This window comes from Caretta caretta, chromosome 3 (assembly GCF_965140235.1).
Source record: "Caretta caretta isolate rCarCar2 chromosome 3, rCarCar1.hap1, whole genome shotgun sequence".
Lineage (NCBI taxonomy): Eukaryota > Metazoa > Chordata > Testudines > Cheloniidae > Caretta > Caretta caretta.
The window spans coordinates 56,702,782-56,718,679 of record NC_134208.1 but is presented as its reverse complement, the minus strand read 5'-3'; the positions used below and the strand labels follow the sequence as shown (position 1 = coordinate 56,718,679).

At 43.0% G+C, this 15,898-nt stretch overlaps 1 protein-coding gene across 8 annotated transcripts in view; it reads right to left on the bottom strand.

Moving 5' to 3' along the window:
- Window positions 1-15,898, bottom strand: part of FAM135A (family with sequence similarity 135 member A) — a 140,046-nt gene that overhangs the window by 29,901 nt on the left and 94,247 nt on the right. For all 8 annotated transcript variants that reach the window (XR_012667589.1, XM_048845998.2, XM_048845999.2 and 5 more), the window contains 4 exons: window positions 10,631-10,704; window positions 10,211-10,365; window positions 7,625-9,956; window positions 3,529-3,689 (listed from right to left, as the gene is read on the bottom strand). Coding sequence is in view for 7 of the 8 variants with exons in the window: in XM_048845998.2 (XP_048701955.2) it covers window positions 3,529-3,689; window positions 7,625-9,956; window positions 10,211-10,365; window positions 10,631-10,704 (2,722 nt within the window). In the remaining variant the exon portion in view is untranslated. The remainder of the gene's footprint in view (window positions 1-3,528; window positions 3,690-7,624; window positions 9,957-10,210; window positions 10,366-10,630; window positions 10,705-15,898) is intronic.

Sequence of the window (15,898 nt, the reverse complement as noted above, 5' to 3'; positions counted from 1 at the left end):
GACAGGGTCTGGAAATATGGGCTCCCCAACTGGCCCATCACACTTGCTGCTGGCACTTACCAGATATCTAGAAAGGCCCAGAGCTGGAGCTGAAGCAGCAGGAGGGTGAGGCCTGCGCCTATAACCTCTGGACTTCTCTGAAAGGACAAGATGAGGATGTGGAGTGGGAAAATGGTGCGTCTACTGAGAATGATAGTGCTTTCTGATTGGGGAAAGCATGTACAAACCCATGGACTTAAAAGTGTCCCTTCAGTCCTTAAGCCCATGGAGCTTCCTGTCTGTCTGATCTGAGAACAAAGAAGGACCCTCAAGAGACACGTCCTAAATAGTATTCTGCGTTTCATAGGGGAGACCAAAAAACTGTAAGCATGAGGCTCTCCGAATAGCATCCCCAGAAGCCATGGTCCTAGCCGTTGAGTCTACCACTTTCAGGTCTGCCTGCACCAAAGTTCTCATTACTAGTCTACCCCTGTTCTCCATGGAGCCCCATAAATTAAAATCATAATGCCCCAGCAGAGCCTGTTGGTTGGCAATTCAAAGCTACAATTCCCCACTCAAAATAAAACTTCATGCCAAACAAGTTCAGTTTATTTGCCTCGTTTGATTGGGGGTGGGGGGAAGCCTGATGCGCACTCTCATTAGCCGCTGTGACAACCAGCAATCCTGGAGATGAGTGGGAATAAAAGATAGTCAAATTCTTGGGAGGACACATAGTACTTTTGCTCTGCATGCTTTGAGGTGCAAGACAATGAAGATGGGGTCTGCCATAGTGTCTTCATAGGCTCTAATATCACCTCGTTGATTGGCAGTTGCACACTAGGTGGACCTGTCATTGATAAAATGTCAGTCAGGTGATGAGAGGACTCCCTGACCTCCTTGATCTGAATGCCCAAGTATAAAGCCACACTCTTTAACAATTCCTGGTAGGTCTTGTAATCATCAGGAAGGTGTGAAATTGCCTCCAAAGAAAGAAACTTCTCCAGAGAGGGTGAGCATGAAGCCAAGACTGGAAGTAGCTGAACTTCCACAGGCTGCTCCTCTTCTTCCTAAGCGCCTCTTCTTGACACTCAGTACTGGGCCCGAACACTTGAGATGGAGCAGCTTCGTGAAAGGACTAACCCACCTGGATTAAGGCACAGAGTAGGCTCGACAAGAGGAGGACGCAGAAGTTGGGGGAACCCCTACGGGTTCTAAAATGGCCATTGATAAGGGGCCAAACTCCAGTGACCTCCTGGCCATGTTCCCAGTAGCTCCCACTGTGGGGTCACGAAGGAATGTGGAGAAGGAGAATCTAGGTGGGGACCGGTAGATCCTGCTCTGACGCTGAGAGATATAAGATGCCACTTCTGAGTCAGATGAAGAGAAATTCCCCTTCCTCCAATCATGGAGGGGTTGCTCAAGCCAGTGCCGGGGACTGGAGCAGAGAACTTGGCGATGGGCAGAGAGTCGCAATCATTGCTGGCTTCCCCTTAGGACAGTACTGATGATCTGACTATCTGGGAAATAAGCAGCTGGTGTAGTATTGCATGCTGTATCGCTGGCGTTGGTGTCAGCTGTTTCAGTAGTCCAGAGGGATGTGACTCCTGAACCACCAGTACTCAGAGACAGAGTAAATTCCTTGCTGCTGCAAAGGACTCTGGGGTAGTTGGCACTGAGACCATATCTGTCTGCTGCGATGCCGCTGAAGTTGATGCTTTTGGCACTGGACTCAACAGTATCTTCTCCAGCACATAGCCAATTGTGCTGAATTAGACACTGATTTGGAGGAGGCGTGCTTAGATTTCAGTTGCACTCTACTCGACTACCTCTCACCCCTCTTTCCATGCTTGGAGGGTAGAGATCTTCCCCTGGTCAGATACTCTTTGGAAGATTTATACTTCTTCCGAGGCACAGGCGAAAGAGTCCCAGGACTCCGACAGTTGTGGAGGCGCACTTCTAACTGAAGCTAAGCACTTGACACCAGGTTTGACCAGGATAGCTCCCAGGATGGTCTGATCACCACCTCCATTAGCAGCAACTTCAGCCTAGCCTCCTTATTCTTTGTTGTCCTAGGCTTGAATTCCTAGCTAATCTGGTACCAGTGTATTTGCTCCTCCCTCACACTCAACTACAATGTGGGTCGTTTACCAGCATAGGTTTTGAGCAGGAAGCTCATGGCCTGAAGCCCAGCAACCGGAGCATGCCTCAGTGCCGGCAGCAGAATACATATACACACATAAAATTTTGTTTTTTAAAACAAAACAACTAACACTTACTAACTATAACAAGTACTAAACTACAACTATACCATATATACAGAGAAGAGACACAATTGTTCTGCAATGAACAGGGGTTCCAATGACCATCATGGGCAGTAAGAAGGAACTGAGGGAGGCCGGGGGCAGCTCTGCCCTTTATACCTATACGCAATGGCACACAACAGCAGATGGTGCTTGAGCTGCCAAACAAGTACCACTGAGGGAAAAAGTTTTGACAGCTGTTCGTGGGCACATAGACACCAAGAACAAAATGCATAAGTACAATCACTTGAAGAAGAATTATAGAAATGTTGGGCTGGAAGGATCTCGAGAGGTCTTCAGAGTACTTCCTCCTGCATTAAGGCATGAGCAAGTATACCTAGAGCATCCCTGACAGGTATCTGTCTAGTCTATTCTTAAAAACCTCCAATAATGGGGATTCCAAAAAACTTCTCTTAGTAGTCTATTCCAGTACTTAACTATCCTTATAGTTGGAAACTTTCTCCGAGTAACTAACCCAAAGCTCCCTTGCTGCAGATTACTTCTTTTCCTACCTTCAGTGGGCATAAAGAACAATGGATCACATCCTCTTTATAACATCCCTTAACACATTTGAAAATGCCCCTTCAGTCTTTTCTCAAGACTAAACATGCCTAGTTTCTTAATCTTTCCCCATAGGTCAGATTTTCTAAACCTTTTACCATTTTTTTTAGATGTCCCCTGGACTCTCTCCAATTTGTCCACATCTTTCCTAAAGTGTGGCACCTCGATCTGGACACAGACTCCATTAATGACATGCCCTGCCAGGAAGACAAGGCTCCGAAAAGGGAAAAAGAGGAGGAAAACAATCCTCTTACTATTTAATGCTAACTAACTTTAACTTATACTAATGAACAACTACAGTCTAAACTAGAATACGAAATAGCTGAAGCACTCTCAAAGTGGACATGCTAAAGCTCCATCTCAGACCAACGCGGTACAGAAGGAACTAAGGGTGGTTCGCCTACGCATTACTATACAGCCCCAGTGTCTGGGACAAGAAGGCACAGGGTGCAGGCACAGGCCAAACAGGCACTGCTAATGGAAAAATCTCCAATCAAGGGTTCAAGAGGTGCATGCACACCTGAACTGGAGCACTCATAGGGACACTGCTCGAAGAACATCACATTCTTAATTCATTTTAATGAATATTTGTTTCAACATGGTTTAACTCAGAGCTCAAAACAACAAAACCAAAACTTGATCTTGATCAATTGATCTGTTATTCAGTAACAAGCACACCACAGCATACCATCTAGGCCATGAACACAGACTATGAGATGTATTCCATCTTCTGAACCTTCATCCTCTTCTGTGCTGAAATAAGGTGCGGACGAAGCCAGTCTGAGAACATCACTATACATAAATCCAGGGAGTTTAAGTTGCTTTAATTCCTCTTTAGCCTGGAGAAAACTGGAACAAAACAGTGCTTACTATAATAATTCTGTTATATACCTTATTAAAATCCAATAAATGTAGGGTCTGCAAGAACATAATTTTCCACTGCTTTTTACTTAAATATTTCATTTATTTAGTTCATATAAAGCATAAAAACCATTTATTCCAGACTTAGGCACCCATGACAAATTATTAAAAAAGTGCAATCCAAGATAATAGTGCCAAAACAACAAAAGTAGTCAGTCCCCAAAATCCAAATTTTCCACCTCAGATCTCATGAAATCCTATTCTCCCCAAATAAAGTCCCCAGCCACAAACACAAGCTCTCCATCCTCCAAACACCTGTGCAAATTGGTCGGCTTTGAGGCATATCATAAAGGTACACAAGATTCTAGAGTTATTCCTGTCAAGTGCAATAAACAGCATTCATCTAAATGAAATATTAATGTGAATACAACTGGGTTTAATTCTTTCTTAAAGCCTGATCTGAAGCCCACTGGAAGTCAACGTAAGTACAGACTCCCATTAACTTTACTGGACTTTGGATTAGGCAGGCACTCAGGCCTGGTTGCACAAAAGGAATTAGTCATTGCAATGCTGAGCATCACAGCAACATAGCCACCTCCTTTCACAGAGGCAAGTGTTATTAAGCCAATGGGAGAGATCTCTCCTGTTGACTAAGAGCATCTCCACCACAAGCACTACAGTGCACCACTGTAAGTACTGTAGTGTAGATATAGCCTAAGTCTAGACTGCAGGGAGATACCTATCTCTGCTAGCAATTCACAGCTGGCAACTGTCTTTGGAGTTAGGCATCTATGTTGTTTTAGCAAGAAGAGGATGGGGTCCTGGGAAGAAGACCCTCCTTCAACATTTCCCAACATTTACCAGCTGTTAGGGTACTCACCAGGGACATGGGAGACATTTGGTTCAATTCCCCCTTCCACCTGAGGGGTAAAAGGAATTTGAATAGAATCTGCCACCTTTTAGGTGAGTGCTCAACTATTGGGCTGTGGGATATTCTGATGGGAGGCTCACTTCATCTCTCTTGTTGAAGTACTGCACTGTAGATAAATAGTGCATGACAGTCATTTGAGCAGAGAGACTGTTTCCTGAATGACTGTTCTAACCACCAGACTAGAGTCATTCTCATTCTTGTGCACATGTGAGAGAGAGACAAGGTGGGTGAGGGAATATCTTTTATTGGATCAACCTCTGTCGGTGAGAGAGACAAGCTTTCAAGCTGACACGGAGTTCTTCAGGTCTGGAAAACATACTCAGAGTGTCACAGCTAAATACAAGGTGAAAGCATATTTCAAGGGACCATACAAGGTGAAGTGGCCAGTTACACATCCCCAGTCATGCATGGAAAGGGTAAGCTCGGGGAAGAGTTTTAATGGATTGTAGATTGTTGTAATAAATCATAAATCCAGTGTCTCTATTCAGTCCATTATCTTTGAGAGAGAAAGGGCAAGAGTGAGAGCATACAAGCATGAGAATGACTCTATAGCCTGGAGGTTAGAGCACTCATCCAAGATGTGGGAGACCTACGATCAAACTGGAGTTTGAACTGGGAGGCCTCCCAACCTCCTGGGGGAGTATCCTAACCACTTTGCTAGAAGTTACAAGAGAAATCCTCGTCCTCCCCCGATCTTTGCTGTTTTGTGTGAACTCATCTGGGGGGCCCAATCTGGCAGGCAGCGTCTTAGCACACCTATTGGATTGGGCCCCACACTCAACTTCGGAGGCCAAATGTTAATCATCCTCCCATGGTTTGTGAATCGCTCTGGGTCTTAGGCAAGAAATAGATATCCAGGTGCATTGAGGGAGGTAGCAGGGCATCTACTCAGAAGCAGAAACATAGTTATCTCGGAAACTTTTACTGTAAAAATGTAGGTGCTGAGTTATTTAGGCACCTACAGGGTTAGGTGGCAGCTGAGTGGGAATTTTGTGAATCCTAGTGGAGCCTAAAACTGGTACTTAGGTGCAGGTACCAGAGGGATAAAGAATGGTAGGAAGGCCTAACTCCTTTTTTGCATCCAGGCCTCAATCTCTACGTCAGATGAGGATGGAGACAATGCTTGGAATTGCCTACTAGCAGCCACTTGTAACAAACTGAAGAATTGCCACTGATGTGCTCCAAAAGGAACCATGTACCATCCTCGTTAGTAGAGAAAAAGATCATTATGTGAGGTCTCACAAGTGAGAGTCAGGAAAGCAGGGGATGCTAAAATCACTTCACCATAAAAAACAACCCTATTCTAAGTGCCCTTGTTCATGCTTATTTATATTTGATTACTGTACATATAGTCCTTAGTATAGATGCAGACTTTATGAATTACTATACATCTATAGCTCTAATAAATGTAAATGGAGAGTTTTTTAATGCTCCCATTCTTTACCAGTAGCGGGTTGCACACACTGTAGCTTCTGTAGGCTGAGCACATTGCGCCCACCAGGGGCTTCTTACATCCCTCTGTTCCTCCCCGGGCCCCACAAGCACCTTGTAGGCCACCTTCCCATGCCCATTCATTTCAGGGTCTCTCTGCTAGTCCCATCACCCCCTCCCTCATGCCTCCCTCTGTGTGCCCCCCCCATGTCTCCTCCACATATAACTGGCTATTCCCCCCCGCTGCCCCCTCCTCCCCCCAGGTCTCTGTGTTCCTCCCCATCCCATCTCCAACTCCCACCACCACCACTACAGTGTCTGCTCCTCCTTCCCAGGGCTTCTCCTCCCTCCCTTACCATCTCTCCTCCCCAGTTCCTGTTTTCCTTTTCCCAACTCTACTCCCCAACCCTGTGTCTCTGCTTCCACGCCCACCCAACCCCCCCCCCGGGTCCCTGCTTCTCACACCACCAGCACTCCCCCATCCCCAACCAATCCCTTTAAAGGTCCTGCTTTGTCCCTCATCTACTCACCCATATTCTAGGTCTCGGTTTCCCCCCTTTGCCTCCAGGTCCCTCCATCCACCTGTCCCCGTCCCCCACATTTCTCTCCACCCCCGATTCTACCACCGCGACCCAGACCTCCCCAGGTTCCTGTTTTTCCTCCCACCATTTCCTATCTTCTGGTCCCTCATGCTTCTCTCACTGGATCCCCACTTCTCCCTCACCCCGTCCCCACGTCCCCCCTACAAACTGTCCCTGTAAAGCTCTCTTATTTCTGTTACAGTCTGGGCTATGCACAATGTCCCCACATGGCAAATTAAGCTGCTGCCTCTGATATGTAGGCAGTAAGGGGGCAGGAACAGAGAATTTCCTTTGCCTGCAGCACTGGAGCAGTGGGGGGACCCTGATTTTCCCCTGACTCAGCCTTCTCCTGTATTCCAATTTGCTGCAAAAATTAATAGGTTTGTGCCCCTGGATGCCTGAAACATTCCCTGTAATTTTGGAATTGGTGGGATGTAGTGTTCCAAAGTTATTGTGTTACAGACAAACAGATGACAAAAAATTGCCATTAAGTTGAATGTTACACCTCACTTTGCCTGATCACTTATGCTGGGCAGCTTTTAGTTTTGTTGTCTTAAACAATTTTGTAAATCATGACGGGGCCTTTTTCTTTACCTATTATGTTAAGTTTTCATTTTATAAAACACCATATTTCTTTTCTCTGAGATCTTGAAATATTTCTATTCTGTAATTCCTCATTTTAAAATGTGTTTTAATGTAAATGTATTCAATATATATAAATCTTAAAGTTTCAATTTTGCTTTAAACTTGCCAAACAAGGTGAGATAAGTAGATGTGATAACTGGAATTCTGTGTCAACATACGCTTTCTAACAACCCTCTAAAACCTGAAAAGTTAGCTGTGTGTGCAGGAGAAAATAAATCCATAATTCATCAACCTGGAAGATATCTTGATCAAAGACCATGTTTCTTTCCCCTCTGAATACCATATTTTAAGTTTTTCAAAATTTAAAGAGACTTTGTTTTAAAATGATCACTTACGCTAGCATTTGAGGTTTGGGGGAGCTTTCATACCACGAAATAGGTGAAGCTGAGCTGCAGGATGTGCTGCCTGGCTGTTTTGTTATTGCATCAGATTTGCTTTTTGAAGAACATATAACACTGCAAGGAGAGTCTCTCAGCACAGAGGGAAAAGACAAACAACCAGGAGTACAGATAGGAGCCATATTCATTCCATCTCTTAGATGCTCGCTGTCAATCCTTTCAGATCTCAAAGCTTTTTCTTCCATTAGACCATGATTCTGCTCAAAGTCAGCATTTGTATCTCCATCTAAAATATTACTATAATCCGTTTCCTCATAATACCCATTTTCAACCATTTCTTGATCCTGCTCCTCCTCCTCCTCCTCCTCCTCCCGTTGCGAAGAGCCAACAGTTTGTTTTTCAGATTTTTCCTTTTGAGGACTATCAGGATTGCTGTTGTCAGTAGGGCAAATATCAGAAATATCTGTACTGCTTCTAGAGCCAAAGTAGTTTTCTACAAGACCTTGTTTCACAATATCGATACTGCTGGTTGATGAGAGATTATTTGCATCTGGGTGAGTCTCACTTTCAACTGTTGACAATTCCTCAGTTGTTTGCCTTAATTCTAAAGGTTCGTTATGTTTTCCCTCATTTGTTTTCTCTACATTACACTTAGCATTACTAGATACTGAACCTGAAACAACACATGGTTCTCCCAGATAAATAACTTCTGAATGTAATTCAGTTTCTCCTTCTGTAGTGTTCTGATGCCTATCAAGGCTTTGAGAGTCCTTAAAAACTGTGTCAAAGTTTGCACGTGAGCTGTAATTTTTCATCTCAGTAGATATATCTTCATCTGAAGCAACTAACTGTAAAGAATCTTTTATGTCTGAAAGTGAGGAATGCAGAGAGACAGTTTCAATGTGTGAATGCCCTGAAAATACAACACACTGTTGCTGTAAAATGATATTTGATTTTTTACTGTCATCACATTTTGGCAAATCAATTGTTCCCAGATCTAATATAGTTTTGCTGTCACTTAGTTGGCATTCAGGTACAAGTGATATCTTTGAATTTTCATCAGGTGAAAGCTCATCATCATCTGACGGTAGAGAGTTTATGGATGTCAGGGATGACTGTATTTCACTCAATGCACTAGTACTCTCAGTACAATAGCTTTCTATTGCATTTTTTATGTAATCTGGTTTTAGTAAAAGCTGAGGAAACAGTCTTTCACTGTTGTAAGCACTTTGCCCTTGAATGGTTTCAAAAAACACATCAGGGTTGGAGTGTGTTGCAAAAGAGCTTGGTTCACTTTCTACACCTGAATCTGAAAACCTAGATGAGGCATAAATGACACTAACATCTGGTAACTTAACCATGTCTCCACTTATGGCAACATGAGTCTCTTTTGTAGAAAGAGCAGAATGATTGCTTTTTATTCTTGTCAAGGCATCTCCAGTATGTTGAAAGTTCATGTCTTGGACATCGTCCTTTTCAAGCACCAATACCTCTTCCCCCAAGTTAGTTTTACTTCCAGATTCTGCGGTCTGAAAGTTGGGCACCTGTAAATTCTCTCCATCTTGCAAAAATTCTGCCCACAACCCAGTACGAACAGTTACTTTCTCCCCTTCATAAGGATTCTTGTTATTTGGTTTGACCTCAATTGTCCTCACTCCTGATGAAGTTGGCTGACAGCCAGGACAACCTTCAACTGTGCTTCTAGGTGTCAAGATGCTATCCACCTGTGTAACTCCAGTACCTGCCTGGGAGGTATTAAGTCTGCCAAAAATGGCAGAATTTGCACAATGAGAGATCACAGGGCTACACTGGCTTTGCAGAACATGGTCAGTTTGGGCAGATTTTTGTTCAGTTCTAGATGGCAAACATCTAAGTTCTTTTTGACTTATTTGCCTTGTGCAGGTCCTTGTGTCACAAGCAAAGCCATCTATTGCAGGATCCAGTCCTTTCTGATGAGATGAAGGCCTGCCTTCATAGCATTTAGAGACATCCTCTGGTGCTGTGTTTTTCAAACATTTGTAGCCTACCAAGACCACAGAGTCCTTTGAATTCTGTTTTACTATTTTTTTTGTGTTTTCAGTTTTCATTGTTTTCATTAGTTTAGTAACCTTAACTTTGGATTTATTTACATCTTCATTTTTCCCTTTCAAAGACTTTGTTAGCTGCTTTTCACTTTCTGAATGCCAAATGTTGGAGGCACCTGCAGGTCTGATTTTCAACTCTGGGCTAGAAAAACCAGCTACAAAACCTTCTTCGGCCTCAAATTTATCCAGCTTATTGGACTCTGACCTCTGAAGATTTTCAACTGCTACCCAGGGTACAGCCAAATCTTTTACCACAAAAAAAAAAAAAAAAAAGTGAGAAAAGGAAAGTACAGTTTATAACAAGATTATGCAAATTACTAAAGCTATACAACTTTCATTACGAAATTAAAAAAAAACTCTACAGCTATTCAAAATATAAACTAGATAAACATTTCAAAGGAACATTTCTCTATAGCTAGAAAATATACAGAAAAGTGTACCTAATTTTTCTATAGCGTAACTCATTCTTCAGAGGAAAAACACACAAGCTTGTATTTACCTTCGGTAATGGAATCTAAATACCGATCTTCAAAGATTATAGGTAATGAGTTCAGATCTCCATCTAGTTCACTGCATTCAATAGGAAGAGGTGGAAGAGAACTGCAGAAGGAGGTGTTTTTGATAGCTGAACACATCTGTAGATGACTCTGAGCACTGAAAAATATTACCTTGTATTAAGAGAATTATAACAGAGGATGGTAATCCTACAAAGTAAATTGTTACTGTTAATACTTAAACAGAATGCGCTAAATCTAAGTTCCTATTAAATTAGTTACACAAGTACGTACAAGGCATTTTTGTAATCTGACGCACACTTGTGACATATGCTGTGCACTACAAACTGTTTCCGTGCATTTAGCAACACGATTTGGAAAAGTAATAAGAAAAGCCTCAATATATTCTATTTCAAGTTACTCACTGTAGTTCTTGATATGCAAGAGCAGCTTGCCTTGGATGCTCAAGACAAAAGAATGCTTCGGAAAACCTTCGTACCTGAAAGATTCCAACAATTATAACTAGCAAAATAAGAATTCTTTTTACATAGAAAAAGCAATTAAAAAAAACATTGCTATGTCACAATGTCAGTGTCGCGCATGAATAAATAGTAACATTTTCATGAAATGCTCAGTCATCAAATTTCATGAACAAGAGTGTCAGTTGATGTCTTTTTTTTTTTTTTTCAGCAGTACTAACAGATGTAGGATTAGGGCAGATATTAGTTTTGAAAGGGCAGCATGGTCTTGACCAAATAGGGCAAATGTAACATGCTCCAGTTGCCTATCTGGACACATAACAGAGACAAGAACAAAAAAAATTAAGATAAATTTGAATAAAAGGAAGTTTAGTTAATATCTATGAGCAAGTTCAAAAATGTATAATGGTTATCCTCAAGAGTGGAAACTCATCAAATATTCTTCAGTTCATGAGAATGAGGCAGGCCAGAATTATACAAGGGTGTGTAATTTGACCTTTTTCTGTTCCAGATTTCAAAGTGAACAAAATATAGTCCATCCATCCAATTACAATGTACAGATTTTACATTTTACATTGCCTTTACCATTGCTCCTGCAGTTTATAATGCCAAAAGTACTGTGCCAGCAATGATTACCCATTAAGATTTAGTTGTCAAAATACATGAATAAAATAAAGCAAATACAATATTTAGGTTTTTTTGCAGCACAAAGGAGCTTATATTTACCTATTGTCAAAATAGAAGAATGAAATATATCCGATTAATTTTAAAATGGAGAAACTGAAACTGTGGAATATACAGTAATCTATTATATGTAAAAAATTACAGTAGTGCAATGTTAATATTCCACACGTGAGTACACAATAGTCAGGAACATCAGATCTCCCCAACTGCACATATCATATATTAAGATATGCATATAGTAGCCTAACCAGTAACCTCAAGTCTTATATAAACGTAACATGGGTAAATTAACATTGTTATGAGAACTTCTACTTTTGCATCTCCTCACCGCTGTGTTCAAACATGCCATTTTAATGCTGCATTACAATAGATTTTACCTAGTTTGGTTGGTTTTAAAGGAGATGCAGAGAAAGATGTTGTGGTGTAGAACAGCAGAGTTTCGAGCAACCCTGCATGCTACTATCTTCAGCATAAACATCTGTTTTATTTACTATCTGATATAATAATTGTAAGAAATGTTTGAAATCACTCGGCCATCTAACTGTACTTGTAGTTAGTCTGTTTAACAATGTTTTCTTGCTACTTTCTCTTGCCCGTCCCCTCTGAGTACTTGATACACTTATGGTCTCTTCTTAGATTATACACTCTTCAGGGCAGAAGCTGACTCAGTATGTACTCAGTCAATCCCCAATTGATTCCCCTGGGTGCCACCATTTCAGCTACACACATACACCAACAATCACAGCTACATAATATACAAGGAAAATCTAGTCAAGCATTACTGAGTTCTACAGCATGGGATTATAGCACTATGCAATTCATGTAGACACACAGGCAATACTTAAAATGAAAAGACAAAATGACTTTTTGGTTTATGGGTAAAAGCCCATTTAAGTGTTATTTTCCCAGCCAGCAAGTGTTCACAGTAAATATTTCTCAGAGAGAACTATTTCCCAGCCATATGTCAAAATCTGATTTAAAATTTCTGTCATTAAAGTTCATTTTAATGGAAAAATATTTCTTCCCAGCTGCATAATTCAGAAAAAGAAAAAAAACCCACAGTACCACAAAATTCATCTTTAGGCTATCATCAAGCACGAAAAGGTTCAACCACAGGGGAAAGTTTTTCCAAAAAGTTATGGGGAAATGAAAATAGCTGCATTGCAAACTTAACTTATAGCTTTTGTTATAGCTTTTACCAGCAGAAAAAGCTCATCTATTTTTCCTGTCACAGGGAATCATATTTAAATGATACACAAATGTCCTTGTGTGTAGAAGTAGACTTTCAGTTATAATGTCTCCTTAGATCTTAAATTTGCTGCTCTGGAAGCATAAAAGCAATCTTGGCTAGATGGTCTTTGTTTTTATCATCAGACAAACCACACTTTCGAATTCATTCCTACAAAAGATTGCATCCCTTTGTTCTGGAAAAATGGTTAAGGCATTGTCTAACCCAGACACAACCCTTAGGAGGAAAAGTTAGCATGGCCTGGGAAATATGGAGAAACGGTCTTGTTAATATCCTTTCCTCGGAAGTCTGAGAAAGAGCTTGGACGGGTGTTCAAATGGGAAAAGCATAAACAAAACAAAACAAAAACTTCAATGAGACATTCCAATCAAGCACCATGGGAAAAGTTCTTTACACAGAAATTATCTCTTCCTCTTTGTCATAGGATGTGGCCTACCTGTGACAGGCTCCTGTAAGGGAGAACAAGCCAATTCAGACCCACCTATAAGTGGTAGGTTTATTATTGTTAGGATTATGGTGGCACCCACATTCAAAGAATACGGTAAAACAGTCCCTGCACTGTAATTTAGGAAAGGAACCCAGTGCATCATATTAACAAAAGCGATATTACTCAAATTATCCAAAATTAAAGTACAATTGATTTTTGTCCTAAACCAGTGATTAGAAATGGTGTGTATGGGGGGGCTTTTACTGCTGCCGGCCTAGGTGAACAGAACCCCAGGTGGTGGTGTGTGTGGGTGTGGGGGGCTTTTACTGGGTTATAGATTTTTGTAATAAGACATAAATCCAGTATCTCTATTTGTTCCATGATTTTTAGTGCCCAGCAAAAGTTATGAATTTAAGCTTCCAGGTGTTGTGCGAATTTCCCTTGAGGATGAGGACTGACAGCTGACATATAGAGTGATTGCTTTGTGAAAAGTGTTTACCCACAGGTGATTTGGTGGTTTTGTCTTTCATCATTTTTCTGTGTAAATTCATTTGAGAGGACAGTGATTGTCTCGTGTCACCCAAATAGTTATTATTGGGGCATTTAGTGCACTGGATGAGGTACACCACAAGTTGTGAAAGGCATATGTAGGACCTATGGACCTTGAAAAATGTGTTGTGGGGGTATTGATTATTATAGCAGTGGGGGGATATGGCTGCAGGTTATGCATCTCCTGTTCTGGCAGGATCTGGTGCTGTTTTGAGTTTCTGTGTCCTATTTTGTGCAGCTTGCTTCTGATGATGAGTTTAGAGAGGTTGGGGGTTGTTTGAAGGCCAGAACAGGGGGTTCAGGAAAGATTTTCTTCAGGATGTAGTCCCCATCAACTGTAACTGTTTAATGATACTCCATATGGGTTCCAGTGTGGAGTGGTAGGTGACAACTAGGGGTATGCAGTCAGAGAGGGTTTTATATCTGTATTGAAGCAGGTTCTCTCGGGGTATTTGGGTGACCCATTCCATGATGTGATCCACTCCTCTGATGGAGTGTCCCTATTTTGTGAAGGTGGTTTTAAGTGAGTCAAGGTTTATATCCCTGACTTTCTCCTTGGAGCATATTCTGTTGTACCTGAGTGCCTGACTGTAGATACCAGATTTCTTGGCATGTTGGCGGTGGTTACTGGATCTGTGAATGTAAGTATGGTGACTCATGGGTTTCTCGTATATAGTTGTTTGTAGGGTTCCATCACTGAAGCTGATTGTGGTGTCCTGGAAGTTGACGTTAGTGTGGGAGTGGTCTAGAGAGAGTTTAATGGATGGGTGGTAGTTGCTGAAGTTGTGATGGAAACCTATGTGGGAGTTTAGGTCTGCTCAGAGGATGAAAATATCATTGATGTATCCTCAGGTATATAATTGGTTTCATGGTGAATTTGTCCAGAAATTCTTCCTAAGGGTCACCCATAGATTGGAAGAGATTGGCATATTGAGGAGCCATCCTAGTTCCCTTGGTTTTTCCCACGGTTCGGACAAAGGGTTTGTTGTTGAATATAAAATTGTTGTGGGCAAGAATGAAATGGATGAGTCTGGGGATGTGTTTGAGGTGGCTGAGTGTTGTCCATTGCCTTGAAGATATTTGAGGCAGACAGCGATGCCACCATTTTGATGGATGGTGGTGTATAGGGATTTATCATTGATGTAATTATATGTCTGAGTTACATCAATGATATTTTCATGGGTCCTACAAATGCCTACCACAACATGTACACAACCGCGCACTAAATGTTCGAATAACAACTATGTGGGTGAAACGAGACAATCAATATACTCTTGAATGCACTCGCACAGAAAAATGATAGAAGACAAAAAACACCAAATCACCTGGGGGCAACACTTTTCACAAAGCCTATCTGACCTCACAGTCCTCATCCTCAAAAGGAAACCTGCACAACACCTGGGAACTTAAATTCATAACTTTGCTAGTCACAAAAAATCATGGACTGAATACCCCCCGCCCCATCTTTTTTCTCCCTATGACTAGAGCAGGGGTCGGCAACCTATGGCACACGTGCCAAAGACAGCACACAAACCGTTTTTTAATGGCACACTGCTGCCTACCGGGTCCCAGCTGCCGGTCCCACTCATCGTGCTGCCGAACCCAGGCCGGCAGTGGGCTGAGCAGGTCTGTGGCCAGCACCCCGGCAGGCAGCAGTGTGCCATTAAAAATCCTGCCCACCCCGGCCCGCTCCTCTCCGACCCCCCACCTGCGGGGGCAGGGTGAAGAAGCTTGGTCCTGCCGGCTGCTGCTGCAGGGCAGGCAAGTTCCCCCTCCCCCACCTCTTCCGCCGGCGTGCTGGGTTCCTGCCCCTCCTCGTCTCCCTTCTTGCCGCCGATCAGCTGATGGCTCTTGCGAGAGAGGGAGGGGGAGAAGCGAGCCGCAGCACGCTCTCTGCTCCGGGGAGGAGGCGGAGAAGAGGTGGGGACGGGCCGTGCAGAAGCCACTCTGGGCAGGGGGCTGGGAGCACCTCCAGGACCCTAGCCCACACCCCCAGCCCTCACCCCCACACTCCCCCAGCCCCTTGCCCTGACCCCTGCACCCCCCCACACCCCAGCCATCACCCCCCCGCCCCCTGCCCTGATCCCTGCAACCCCCCACACACCCCAGCCCCCTGCCTTGACCCCTGCTCCCCCTCACCCCCCCAGCCCTGATTCCAGCCCCCCCTCCCCACTCCATGCCCTGACTCTTGCACCCCGTACATTCCCACCCCCACCCTGAGCACCCAACGGGAGCTCCTGCACCCCCGCCACCACATTCCCACTTGCACCCCTCGCACCAAATGGGAGCTGCCCTGGTAAGCACT